Source organism: Camarhynchus parvulus, chromosome 4, assembly GCF_901933205.1.
Source record: "Camarhynchus parvulus chromosome 4, STF_HiC, whole genome shotgun sequence".
In the NCBI taxonomy this organism is placed as follows: domain Eukaryota; kingdom Metazoa; phylum Chordata; class Aves; order Passeriformes; family Thraupidae; genus Camarhynchus; species Camarhynchus parvulus.
The window spans coordinates 35,403,689-35,417,584 of record NC_044574.1 but is presented as its reverse complement, the minus strand read 5'-3'; the positions used below and the strand labels follow the sequence as shown (position 1 = coordinate 35,417,584).

Sequence of the window (13,896 nt, the reverse complement as noted above, 5' to 3'; positions counted from 1 at the left end):
CTGTTGATGGTCAGTGTCAACACTTGCTATTTTGTTTACAGATGATGAAAGGAATTGCTCTGTAACTTGAATATCAGAGTAGAAACATGTCAACCAAAGAAAGCAAGCTACTCTCTCTCAAAAGACTACTTATCATCAGCTGCTGACAAAGATCAATCCTGCTGAAGTGCCGGCGCTATAAAAAAACAACACGTGTTTAATAGATCAAAGAGTGCACAAAAACTCTTTTTCAAAGTCAGATAATTTTAGGCTGAGGACTGGAGAAGGATGGCAAATTTTACATTTCAGACCTGCTGCCAATCCTATCTCTGCATTTTTTTCAACAAGTTCGTAATGAAAAACATGACATTTCTTGAAGTAATAGCCAGCCTGAATACTGACATGCCTTGCTCTGCTGGTCTGGGCTTAAGGACATGCTTGTGTGTAATGAATACCATTCCACTGCATCTTGGAAATGGTCTCCCAAACTTTTCTACTTGCCCAAGCTACTTCAGATTTGTTTCCATAATTAAAGCATTTCCTCAATTCCCAGTAACACAACTTATTTAGCTGTCAGCAACTTTTTGACATTAATGTCACCATTTTTCACGAAATATCAGATTTTATATCTTTCAAAGAACAATCTAGAACGTACAAGCAAACAGCTATTGTGAATAATTATCTCCCCTTCTTCCACAACTGCCTTGTTTCAAGTATTTTCTTATTTTGATTTTGCAATATTTCAGTCATTAAAAAGTTATAGGCTTCTTTATTCTGAAACAGTAATAGATCAGTCCTTGAATAAATTACACCATCTGTCTTCCCCTGTTTACTGTGCTTTTAAGTGACATTTATTTAAGGTTTCTACTAAAATAAATCCAAACTTCCACAAGCAATAGCCATATTTATGCACTGCCTAAAAACCACATTAATTTGGCTCCGCCTTTTGATTTTGGTATTTTGCAGGTACCTAACTACTGCTTTGAAAATTTCACTACTTTATTCCTGTAAATTCTGCCAAAGAGCCATTTTTTTAATTAAAGAGTTGTTTAGTATGAAAATCTCTAAATAGCAACTACATGAACTAAAAGCAAGAACAAAGGCGATTCAGCCTTCTTTTCTATGTAGATATGAGAAAAAAATGGTATTCACTTTTGAACTATCCCTTTGAAAGCAGCAGACATTTTATAACTTCTGAAATGAAGCTTACAGTAAAAGGTTCCTTAATGCTTCTAAGTCTTCAACTATTTTGGGGAAAAGTACCCACTTTTCAGTAAAAATAATCCAAGGTTCCAGCAACAAGTTCCAGACCATAAACCATGACAATAATTAATATTTTGAATAGCATAAAATAATAACAAGCCAACAAAAATCTTTACACAAGAAACTCTCTGTGCTGCTGAAACCCTTATGAAATATCAGAAAGGCCAATAATTAGGAAATGCAATCCAGAAAAGAGCCTACCCTCTTTGGGATTGTGACTGATTTCAATGTGACAAATGCACAGGCAGGCAGACAGTGGAACACGGGGTACCCAAAGGAATGTCTGCACAGGTACCTTCACATCCTACAGGCTAAACAGACATGTGCTGCAGATACTCAGTCTGGGGGGAAACAAATGCCTCAGTATGATCTTTTTCCTCTTCTATTTCCTACCTTTATCTGCAAAGATTTTTCTTCCCTGATTTATAGACCTGGCTCTTGGCTACAGGAAGGAAAAGAAACAGCACCATCATTACAGAACCGAGGTATTTCAGAATGGCCTGGCAGTGCCCACCTTCTTCTCCCTGTCCCTTCAGTCACCATGAGGCTTCCACCCTGTCAGACTCCTGCATCGGAGCTCCTGCTCCTACTCCCCGTGTTTGCAGCACTGCAACCTCAGGCCTGGGGAATAAAACATAACCGAATCACTGCTGACACCTGTTGGCAGCCCCTGAAATCCCGATTTATCCGTTCTGGTATAGTTAATATACACGAATACAGCGGCCCCAAAGCACTGAAAAGCCCTCATTCCCCTGGGCTCTCACATGGATAACGTTGCAAGTGCGGGAAGCAGAAGGGGCACCAAACAGGGGCCCCGGGAGGAGTTAGGAATCACCTCACTACATAAACTGATCTTTGCTGGTACCAATTTAAATTGAAATTTCAACCAAATTGGTGGGGTAAGGTGAAAGGCTGCCTCACCCTGCCGACGGTGTGGGACCACCACGTCAAAGATTCTAGGAACAAGACCAGCTACTAAAGGAAATTTTTAGGCAAGAACATTGACATACTGAGCACGTGTGTAACAAAGGGCAAATAGGGAACATCCTATAGGAAGCAAGGGAGGGAGCGGAAAATAACACCACCAATGAAAGCAAGATACAGACATCAAGTGAAAATACAAGCCTACGCCTAAAACTTATTTACGCTTTAATACACGAATGCAAAAATCCAGCAGAGCGACAGACGCCCCGTGAAAGGGAGCGCCCTGGGAGCACGGTGGGCGGCGGCGGGCACTGAACCCACACCTCCCTGCCCGCCCCACCAGGGCCGCCATGTCGCGCTCCGGCCCAGCGCCGGCCCCGCCCATCTGCTGGCGGAACGGGGCGGGGTTGAAGAGGGGGCGTGGCTCAATGGACCCGGCCAGACGGCGCTAGACCACGCCCCCTCCCGGCGGTCGCGCGCGCGTCCCCCTGCCCGCCGCCGCCCGCTTCCTGCCGCGTCCGCGCGCCCGCCCCGCCCGAGCAGCGGCCGCAGCCCCGGCCGGGCCCAGCGGGGAGATGAACACGGTGCTGTCCCGGGCCAACTCGCTCTTCGCCTTCTCGCTGAGCGTGATGGCGGCGCTCACCTTCGGCTGCTTCATCACCACCGCCTTCAAGGAGCGCAGCGTGCCCGTCCGCATCGCCGTCTCCCGGGTCACGCTGTGAGTGCGGCACGGAGAGGGAAGGAAGGGAGTGGCGGGGGAGGGCCGGGCCGGGCCGGGCGGCAGGCGTCGCTGGGGAGGCGAAGGGTTCGGGAGCCGAGAGCGGGGGCCGGGGCGGGTGAGGGGACGCTGGCGGCCGGCAGGGGTGGCCGGCGGCTCGCGCGGCGCTCGGGGCTCGGCCTCCTGCGCTCCGGGCCGGCCAATGGGGGAGCCCCACGACGGCGCGGCCGGGCGGGAGCCGGGGCGGCGCTCGGGGAGCCGCCCGGCCGCCTCGGTCCCGCGCCTCCCCGAGAGCGGAGCGGAGCGGAGCGAGCTGCTGCCCGCGGTTGTGGAGAGACAGCGATTACAGGAACGTGGAGTTTATCCTATGAACGTTTATCCGATCGTAGTACCTTTTCCTTTTGATTAGTAGCTCTCTTGGGTTTCTCCATTGATAACATAGCATACTTTCTGTCCCATGGTAGCAAATTGTTTGGGATGGCTTCTTCTCTGCGAAATGGACCAGGTGTAGGACACAATACCACATCAAAATGTGTTGCCTACACAGATAAAATGGGCTGATGCAAACTTGTGCTGGAGACCCTTTTTTCCCCTATTTTGTTGTTGTTCGGGGTGGTTTTTTTTCTCTGAAATGAGACTTCCTCACAGAGAATTTCCACTAAGTATGTGTGATATGGAGGGCAGTAGTTTCACAAGCATTTGATAAGCTGTTACAGCCACCTATGAGCGGAGGTCTTTGCTCCCGTGTTTGCCACGTGGTTCTTTACCAGAGTTCCGCGGGGGAATCTGGCTCATAGGACACGTTATTGATCTGCTTTAACTCAGCTCATGGCTTTTTGTTTGGTTGTCTGAGATTAGGGGGCTAAAGCAGCACACTTTTGGAAGTGTTTAGTGCCAGGTTGGATGGAGCTCTGCGCAACTTGGACTAGTGAAAGGTGTCCCTGGCCATGTCAGGGAGGTTGGAACTTGATGATCTTTAAGGTCCCTTCCAACCTAGGCCATTCTGTGATTTGGTGATTCTGTGGAGCTTTGGAACCACCCCAAGGTAAGTGTCATCAGTGGATGCCTAATAGCAGGACTTCAAAGGAGACATGAATGCAAATAAAGGAACTGCCATCACCTTTCAGACTGGTTTAATTCCACAGGGAAAAAAAAAACAAGAACCTGTATTCATGCTACTCTGAGGATTGCAAAAGCACAAACTTGACATAAAAGCATGTCTTCGAGTGTTACAGTGAGCTCAGCATATGTAGGGCAGCATACTAATGCCTGATTTGGGTGAAATGTGTATTGCCATTCCCTTCTGTGATGCGCAGATCTGGTGTTACTGGGAGGTGCTACACCTAATCTGCTTCTCTTGAATGTCCGAGAAGTTCTGGAGATGCCAAGCTTAAGGCCTGCTACTCTGACTGACAGTGGTTAAGAGGTGAAGTTAAGTGCTTGGTAAAGTTTACTACTTAAAAAGAGACTGCTGTTTGCAAAGACATGGAAATTCATACCAAGGCTTAAGTTGTGAAAATTTGGTAGTGTTTTTCTTAACTACTATTTCCAAAAGTGTTTTCTTCGCTTGTAAACTTTTTTTTTTGGTTATTTTTTTTAATTTGAGATTACTAAACATGGTTTTAATGAAATTATGTTTTCATTGACTAATTTCTGAACTGGAATAAATATAACTATGAAGTTCATAATTCGTAAAAAAATTTGTTCAATGAGGAGTGAGGTTCATAGTTGATTGCCAAGCTAATTGCGTGTGGTATTCTTCTTTGTAGATGGTAAATTTGGTAAACTGATAAGCTTTATGAATACATGTGGCAGTACTGCTGTGTGTCTATTATTTTCCAGTTGCTCTTTCCATTGTGGTTTAGTGTGGCAACATGAGATACTTTTCCAAATGTACGCTTATAATAAAGACTTCCAAAATGATACCATTTTCCAGAATGTAGATGAAAATAACTATTTTCTTCATGCTGTTACTTAAATACATCACAGGAATAAATCTTGAAACTTGTGTGAACTATGCGTGTAAACTGTTATATTGGAATGGTCAAAGCCTCATGAGAGGCTTTGTTTTTTTTTTGTTTTTTCAAGGACAGTCGAGAAGTAATATTGAAGTGGTTGCCAGCAGACTGCTATGCTGATGGTGTCCCAATCACTTTTACTTATATGGAGATGCTAAAACATATTTTACTAAAATGAAATGTAGTCCAGCTTACATACAGATTTTTGTTAACAGGAAAAAGTCAATAGGCTACTTATATGTCTTAGACACTGTGGTGTCAAGGCCTGACATTTAAAACTGGGACACCATAATTTCTGGAAGGTAGGTGTTAGTTTGTAATGTTGATTGCATTTTAGCCAGAAGTATATAAAACAAAATACAGAAAATGGATGAGGGAAATATCTAATAAAAGCCACAATTTTTGTCGTGTGTAAGATATAAATAATGAGAAAGGATAATCTTGTGTTATGTTTTCTTTCCTCCTAGAAAAAATGTAGAAGATTTCACTGGACCTAGAGAAAGAAGTGATCTGGGATTCGTCACATTTGACATTACTGCAGATATCCTTAATGGAAAAAATGGTTTGCAGACTTTTTGGAATGAGAACACTTTGATGCTATTTTTGTTACCTTATAATCTTCAGATTTCAGGACATGGGGAAAACTAGCAATTTGTCTAAAAATAAAAATTTAAAGCAGCTAAAAATAGTATTTTGCATAGCTATGGCAGTGAAATAGAACTTAAACCAGCTCTTTGGTCTCTAGTAGATGACAAGTTTTTAATGCCTGTTTTTGAAATCAGGCTCTTTAGTTAAGTGCACTGTATCTAATAATGGGGAGTGCAGTTTAACATCATTAATTATTACTTTCAAGTGAAGTTTGTATCAGTGGTTTGAGGAGTGGATTAATGGTGGGGTTTATATAGGATATTGTTTTGAATGTCATACCTGATCTAGGAACTGCACCTTTCAAACTCACTTTGTTGTGAGGCTTTCTAAGTCCGGACTGTAAAATGGTTCCATAGAAGTACCTTTCTTCTCCTAAAAATAAAAAAGGCATTGTAATCCTTTACTTGCTTAGATGTTAAACACTCTGATCTTTAGTATTGAATAGCATGAAATTCATTGGGAAGCATATGATTTACTAAAAAATGTATCACATTGTTTCTTGGCCTCTTTCCCAATGCTGTTGCAGTTTTGCAGTTTTTCTTTTTATTTCTTTGCTTCCCTGCTAGTCTGGATTTAGACTCTTGGAAGAGATTTTCTGCAGAAGTCAGTATCAAATAATAGGTAAATAACATGTTCAGGTGATTACACTAAACCGTGTTTTGCAGCTGGTCTGAGAATCCTGGGATTTTTCCCTGTCTGCTGGTTTTTGTCTGTTAGGCAAGGCACTGATCGCCTCCGTGTTTTTGGTTCACCCTTTTGAAGAACACTGTGTTGTGTCAGCAGACCACACAAAATACAACTCTTGATACAAATGCTAGATAAACAGGCTAATCAGATTTTTTCAGGTGTGTTTGCACAGGAATAAGAAGATTTTTTTTTTTTTGTCAGATGGAAGCAGAAGTAAGTTCCTAAGTCTGAGTTTTACTTCTGAAATACTTATACATATTAAAACTGGAGACTGAAATTCTAAAGTAGATGCACAGTCCTGTACACATTGTGTATAGGGAGAAGCAGAGCAAGGCAGGACAGGACCTCTTAAAGAAGTGTTCTTGTACAAGGATTACTCTGCAATATGTAGGCATAAAGATTCCATGTTTGAATGACTTCTACTAGTAACAGTCTTTTTTTTTTTTTTAACGATTCTGACTGAATCTCTCATGCCTGGCATAAATAAAGCTTGCAATATGTAGAGCTGTTGAAGTCTGGTAGGGTTCTTTGTTCAAAATTTGTGAAGAGACACAGAGGTACATGGACTGTCTTAACTACCAGAAAGAAGTTGTTAGTCCTGGGAGAAGTTAAATAAAATGGCAGTTAGAAAAAGGAACTAGGCAAAGGAAAGGGCAACATACAGTTTTCACAATCTCCTTTAAGCTGATTTAATTCATTGTTAACTTTTGCAAGTGATAAGAAATCCTGTCAAGGAGATCTTCAGAATCATGTTTGATATTTTGTGACAAAAAAATCTTCAAGTAAAATATTTCTACCTATTCTTGCAGTGACAGGAGTTAAATATTTAATTCTTTCCTTTCTTGCCCTTTGAATTTAGTAGCTGAAAAACATGCCTGTCTTGGGATGAGTGGAAGAAGGAAAAACAGATTTTGAGGATGGTTAGGGAATCTATTTATTCTTTGAGACAATGGCAAGTAGAATAGAAAAGAGGACTAGGAAATAAGATTACAGTTAATCTCTATTGTGAATTAAAAAGAGTTTTCCTTAGCAGTCACACATTATTGTTAAACAGACAACTGTTTAGAATCCCAGCATTATTATACTGTCTCAAATGGCCGTCATCAGGTCTTTACTGCTGATCAAAAATTTGATTAGAGTTTTGTTTGAGTCTAATGAGCTTTATTTGTTGTCAGTAGAGAATCGAATTTGCTAATTTTTGAGGTCCCTTCCAATACAAAATACTTCCGATATTCTAATTTCTCTAACATGGGCATTAAAGGCTCTTTGAATTCCCTACACTTCACCAATTTTGTATTTATATATTGTTTAACGCTATTGTATTTGGATACAAGGGTTCTCTGATATTATAAAAATTCTCTGATATTATTAAAAAATTCTTTGAGGATATCTGTGGAAGAATTCTGTCACGACTTTTATGTTTAAGGTTTTATAATAGGTTGTCTAGCAGAGGATTCTGGTTCCTAGCTTGCAGTGTCAAATATAGAACTCCTAAATTATTGGAGGAGAAATAGCTGTTAGATTTCATAAGTAGTAAAAAGAAATACCCACCTAAAAACCTGTCCCTTTCTCTCTAAAACACGTGTTCAAACTTCTGACAGTGCTCTGATTTATGAGTGAGATGAGGTATGTTGAAATGTATGAGTTCACTGTAATGATTATAGACTATTTAGGTCTAGTAAAAATAAAACAAGGTTATGTGAGTACAGTATGGTATTTTTCTTAACTTGCATACATCTGCAGAGTATATTTGATTGGAATGTTAAACAATTGTTTCTATATTTGTCTGCAGAATATTCAACAAAAAACAATGTAAGTATTAAAAAGAGGTTTGAAGCAATTACTCATTTTAGTACTGCAGCTATTTTTAAATATACTGTAGTTCTGCTGAGAAGAGTTAAGGCCACCAGTATTTCCTACTAGCCTGCGCTGGTTTTACTGTCCTTCATGATTATTTTCTTGACAGCTAAACCATAGGCTGGGAAGTTCACCTCCATAAAACCTAACTTGATATATGTCCAGTAGAAGGGGAGAAAAATAACGCATGCCTTGTGTTGCAGTATACTTAAAATAGTATACTGTAAATTAGTTTTTTCACCTTTTCTGTCCATTTTAGTTTTTTTCTAAATTTCTGCAGTTGACTGCTGTTAGAAACAAGAGAGAGTGGCTTCTGGGCTGGCCTGATGTGGTGTGTGTTTTGTTCACAGATCGTAGTTGACCCTACCAGTTACTGTAGCCCCATAATTCATTTATGTTATCTTGTCATACTTCTCAAAATAATTTGCCTTGTTCCTTTAAATTGGTTGCTACTGAGCCTTACCTTTGGGATAGCTGAAAACCCTTTTTACTGATCTGATAAAAGGTATGTGGAGCAGCCTTTACAAAATTGCTTTAATGAAACACCATGATGCCATGGTACCACTGAATTCTAGTTAAAGCTGCTGTGGTCACATTGCAAGGATATGGTGAAAGCTTGGGGGTTTTCTTAACTTGCTGTACAAAACGGTCCTTTCTTTTTTAACTTGTTTTTCTAAGTACCTTAGTTATATTAAACAAGATGGTGGATATTGTGTTTGTACTAGATTGTACAGTGATTTTATTGTATTGTTCCATATTTTAGATTTTTCTTCCACATAACTCAACACTTCTCACAAATACTGAGAAATATTTTTCTAAATTGTTCTATAAATTACTAAACAAGACTGTTTAGCATCTACTTGGAAGTACTTTGAAGTGTAAAGAATTTACACTTTAGAGTGTAAATTCTGGTAGCGTAAGAACTTGGGATCTCACTTTTTCAACTGTTCATAAATTTTTTTAGGGTTACGCTTCCAATTCAGATAGAGATTTCCATTAAAGTTGGAAAAATGTTATGGACATAAGCAGAGTCATGATAACTCAGTTTAAGTCCTTTATTTGAAACAAAGTCTAAATACTGCTTTAAAAGTGACTTACTTTTGCAATTCGGAAGGAAACCCCTTTATACTTTGTAATTCTTCTAAAGCACATGACTTCTTTTTAAATGTCTTTCTTGTGTTTTAAGATGTTCCCTGTTGTTTCCATTTATTTCATGCCACACTTTACTGTGTAGTAGTATTACATTACCCCTCTGTGAAGTGTTACTTTGTTAAATTAGTTATGGATTGCAAGCATGTACTTCAGGGGTTTTAGAGGAATAGTGCAATGAAAGTCCAGTGTCTGAATGTGATCTGGTAAGGTACCTTGCTGACTTAATTACAATTGATATTTTAGGCCCTAAATCAGGTGGTCCTTTGGGACAAGATCATGTTGAGAGGAGATAATCCAAGGCTGTCCTTAAAAGACATGAAGTCAAAGTACTTTTTCTTTGATGATGGAAATGGTCTCAAGTAAGTAAATATTTGGTTTTTTACCATTATTCATGGTATCTTGATTATTTACTTACATACTTTGCATTTAATACATGTGTTCATTGGTGTAGTAAAGTACCTGTATTCTATATGATACTCTGTCATCTCTATTGCATCTTTGATTGTTGGAAGATGGCCTTGTGGTACAAGACATCCTATGTATTCTGTAGACTGGAAGATGCACTGCTATTATGAGCAATAGGCTTCTGGGTTTCTGCGTTCAGTCTGTGTAAAATTGGTTCTGTGATGCACTCAACTCCAAAGGAGTCAAGTAAAAAAATGTAGGCAGTAACTACCTAAAATTAAACAGCTTGTTGTTTCTGTACCAGATAAACCATCTGTATCCTAATTTATTTAATACTAGTAACTGTTAATTAAGTCACTTAACTTGAGTTTGTGCTGATAGTCTTTGTTGCTTTTGCAGGGGAAACAGGAATATCACCTTGACTCTCTCCTGGAATGTTGTACCAAATGCTGGCATTCTACCTCTTGTAACAGGATCAGGACATGTGTCTGTACCTTTCCCAGATACCTATGAAACAACAAAAAGTTATTAAATTATAGTACTGAATCATAAGCAAAATATTTTTATACTTGTATATTGTGGATACATTTTATTGCCGTTTCTTCTTGCATCCCATGCAACTTTTCACTGAATGGAGCTTAATTTCCTCAGGATAGTAGCATAGGAAAAGGACATGAAAATTCAGGGTTTTTTTTTAATAAAACATTGAAGCTGAAACTTAAGGGAAGGGTAAATTGCAGAGTAACGGTTTTGAGGGGGGAAACTGAGGATTTTTTTTCCTGGCCATTTAAGTATAGATCTTCTTTTCTTTTAAATAAATATTTTTAAACCAGAAGATAGTCTTCCTGTGTTTGGGCTTTTTAAGTACTGTGATAGCTATTTATTTTGTGTAGAACTCAAATATACCTTCTGGAGTTAGTGTTTAGAAGTGCCTGAAGGAAATGGCTGTTCCATTTTAGGGCATTTTTTTAAATCCATGTGCAGTATGTTACAGTAGGCTAAACTTGGTCCTTTCTAGGACAGTCAGCAGCTACTTGGAAAACTGGTAGTTCATTATCTGTCAGTCAGCCTCAAAACTTGAGTGCCGCTGATGTAGCCCACATTCAGTTCTGTTTTACAAATCATTTTAATAACTGCTTGCAATGCAGCAAACTGGAAGAATAAAAAGAAATCTATTCACTATGAGTCTTATTTCTTTAAGCATAAGACATAAGGCTAAGTCAGTAAGAAAAGTAAAAGCTTTAGGTAAAGAAGGGCTTTCTGAAATGGAGTCTCTCGGTTTTTACTGGGACCTGTTCACCAGGAAGAGAACGTGCTTGTTCCAGAAAGGGCTGAGACAACTGATATCAGAGGGCACCTTCCACAGCAAGGGATAGATGTTCCCTAAACAGTCTGGGTAAACCTTTCCAAAGCAGAGGATTTCCCCATGGTAAGATAGAGTAATTGAGGCAGATTTACCAGCTTGAGTGTCAGTGAGTACCTGCAAGGCTTGCTGAGTTGCATGAGCCAGGAAAGGTAGCAAGCAGCATGCAGCAGCTTCAGGCAGCACCTCTGAGGAAAAAGCAGCCTCTCTGTGGCTGCACATCTCCCTGTGTGTGCTCCTTACCTCAGCTACCGCTGGGGATGCTGTCGGGGTTGGGTGGGGGAAAGGAGCAGGGTACCAGGATGCCTCTGGGCAATAGCGAGGCTTGCAGTGATTGACTGGCACATTCAGGCCATCCAGGGGATAGCCAGGAGAAGGAGCACCCCCTCTGTCTGCTATGCCTTCTGGCACAGTCCCTGATTTACATGTGTATCTTCAAACAAAGCATGACAAAGGGAATTCATTGCCAGACAGGGAATTTTCTGGATGTACTGGGGACTTGGAAAAAGAGGAAACTAAAACTCAGGTTTTAATACTGGAAATCAGAAAAAAAGTAGTAGGAAAAAAGATGAGAACTACATTGTGAAAACCCTTGCAAAAGAAGAGATGCGAAAGACTGGAGCAGAATATCTCCCTTTTTGAGTTCACCTAAGGGCTGATTAATTTGGAAGGAACTAACTTGCTTTTAAAAAGGGATCTTTAATATTTGTGAATTGTCCCTAAGTGACTATTTAATACATTCTTCATGTTGATGTGTTAATCAAAAAGGTCTTGAAAAAAATTCCCAAAAGGTGCTTTGTCTGTACAAACAAAATTTTGTTTAAGTGCAAAAACTAAAAATTTTTTTCACATGAATGTTGTAGGAGAATTTGTCATTTGTATCCAGCATATTTGCATGAATTTCAGTTCTCTGAACTTGTGCTGTTTCCCACAGAGTAGTATAATCAGCACATTGAAACACATACTCTTTTTGCTGTGCTTTGATATTACTTGGATATATGGCTCTAAAAACTGTTATGGAGAACTTAAAACTGTCATAGAGAAGGAAAACAAAATATTTTTAGAGATAATTGGGCAAAGTTGTGAATTTGTTTTGCTAATTGCCGAATAAGTGGGTTTTTTTCATAAATTATATTCTTGAGTTGTTTACTGAAGCATTTCTTGTGGCTTGGCATTCAACCACTTCCCTGCATTCCTTTAGCAGTACTCTTCCTATGAATATAATGTCTGCCTATTAAAGAGAAGCTTTAACTACAACGACAAGGATCTGCTGTCAAGGAGCATCAGGGAGAAAGCTACTTTCTGTCCTACAAAATGGTATTTTCCTCCCAGCAGACAGTAGCAGAATTTCAAAACACAGAAACAGTAGCTTTCAAATGTGATGTTTGATGCTTTACTAGCCTTTCCCTGTGAAGAGAAATTATGTTTGAGGTAAGCATTTTAGAGGGATGAAGAAGAAACCATCATGGAGTTCAAATTCTTGGAAAGAAGAACTTGTTTTTATCCTGAGGAAAAGGCCAGCATAGATGAGCACTTGCTGTAATACCTTGGTTTTTGCTCCTGAGCCACTAAGTGAGACAGGGTGTTGGTTCAGAGTTTAAGGAGGCAAATTCCTCAGCTGATCTCTATAAAAAAGTAAAAAGTCTTTCCAAAAGTCAAATGGCTACTGTATTTTGTTGTGACAATTCTCAAATTGTTTACAAAAAGAATGTGCTTTTGTGGAAACTAAGGGCATTTACTTTCTCTTGTCCCACACATCTCATGAGTTACTAGTACTGCTGGCAGCTGAGTGTTCTCTTAGCTGTGTTGCTGACCAAATATTGCTGGTTTATGGTGTAATGTGTATAGACAAGGTATTCCCTGGCAAGTTATTTACTTCATGGGAAGAGGCTGAACTGAAAACACTAAAGCTACATTTCAAGTAGTAATTTTTAAGTGAGGTTCTGGAGACGGGAGTTCTTCTGTAAGGACTCAAAAATGGAAATTTTTAAAGTAGCCCGGGTTTCCATTTGCCATCAAAAACATGCAGCACTACACTGACAGCTCTACACAGGAGGGGCAAAATAGCTTTGAAAAATTGTGTTTAGAGCCCTGCTCCCCTGAGCAGGCAGTCCTATTTATGGGTGGCTCTACAGTTATTGAGAATACACATTGAGAAAATAACTTATTTCTATCAGTTGTTAATTATTTTAATATATTTATTCTGAACAATGAAATTAAAGCTAGCTAATATATTGCTTACTAGCAAGATTTAAATAGAGTTCCTGCATAATTTTTGGATTCCAACTGTTGAAAATGTTGTTCTGAAAATTGCTTCAAGATGATAGGTTTTACAGATCAGTTCTGCAAAATGAAAGCTATTTAAGCTGAAAACTCAGGTACTGGAGAAGCAATCTTGCTCCAAATTGGTGTCAGAAAATCCATACAGAATAACTGTCAGACTTCAAGAAAAGTTTTTCTGGTTTATTTGGCTGCTTTATTTGGGATTTTTTTTTCATTAAAACAGTTAAAACTTATAAAATTTTAAACTGTTCATTCAGAAACAAGTCAACAGACAGATATTTAGCCTGAAAAGTCCCATTCTACACATACGGGTAAATGCTCATATTGCAGTAGTTATATCAGGCATCTTTTTAATAAACAAAAAAAAAAATCCAAGACTTAGCTTGAACAAGCCAAATCATTCCTGGATCTTTTTCTGGTGCCCTCCAATACTTCCCTCAGAACATTATCTCAGTGTTATTGAAGATAATGAGCCAAAGAAGAGGCACAGATGGAAACGAGTATTCAATATTCAGAATGGTCATAGAACAGCTTGGGTTGGAAAGGGCACTTAAAGGCCATCTAGTGCAACCCCTCTACAGTGAGCAGGGACATCTCCA

The 13,896-nt window shown here is 39.5% G+C and overlaps 1 protein-coding gene across 1 annotated transcript; it reads left to right on the top strand.

Annotated features, from left to right (window-relative positions):
• The first annotated feature begins 2,625 nt into the window (after positions 1 to 2,625).
• On the top strand, positions 2,626 to 12,674 carry SPCS3 (signal peptidase complex subunit 3). Its single transcript, XM_030948005.1, has 5 exons — positions 2,626 to 2,884; positions 5,370 to 5,443; positions 7,973 to 8,049; positions 9,490 to 9,605; positions 10,051 to 12,674. The coding sequence occupies exons 1-5, from the start codon at positions 2,742 to 2,744 to the stop codon at positions 10,181 to 10,183; spliced, it is 543 nt and encodes a 180-aa protein (XP_030803865.1). The 5' UTR covers positions 2,626 to 2,741; the 3' UTR covers positions 10,184 to 12,674.
• Positions 12,675 to 13,896: the final 1,222 nt, after the last annotated feature.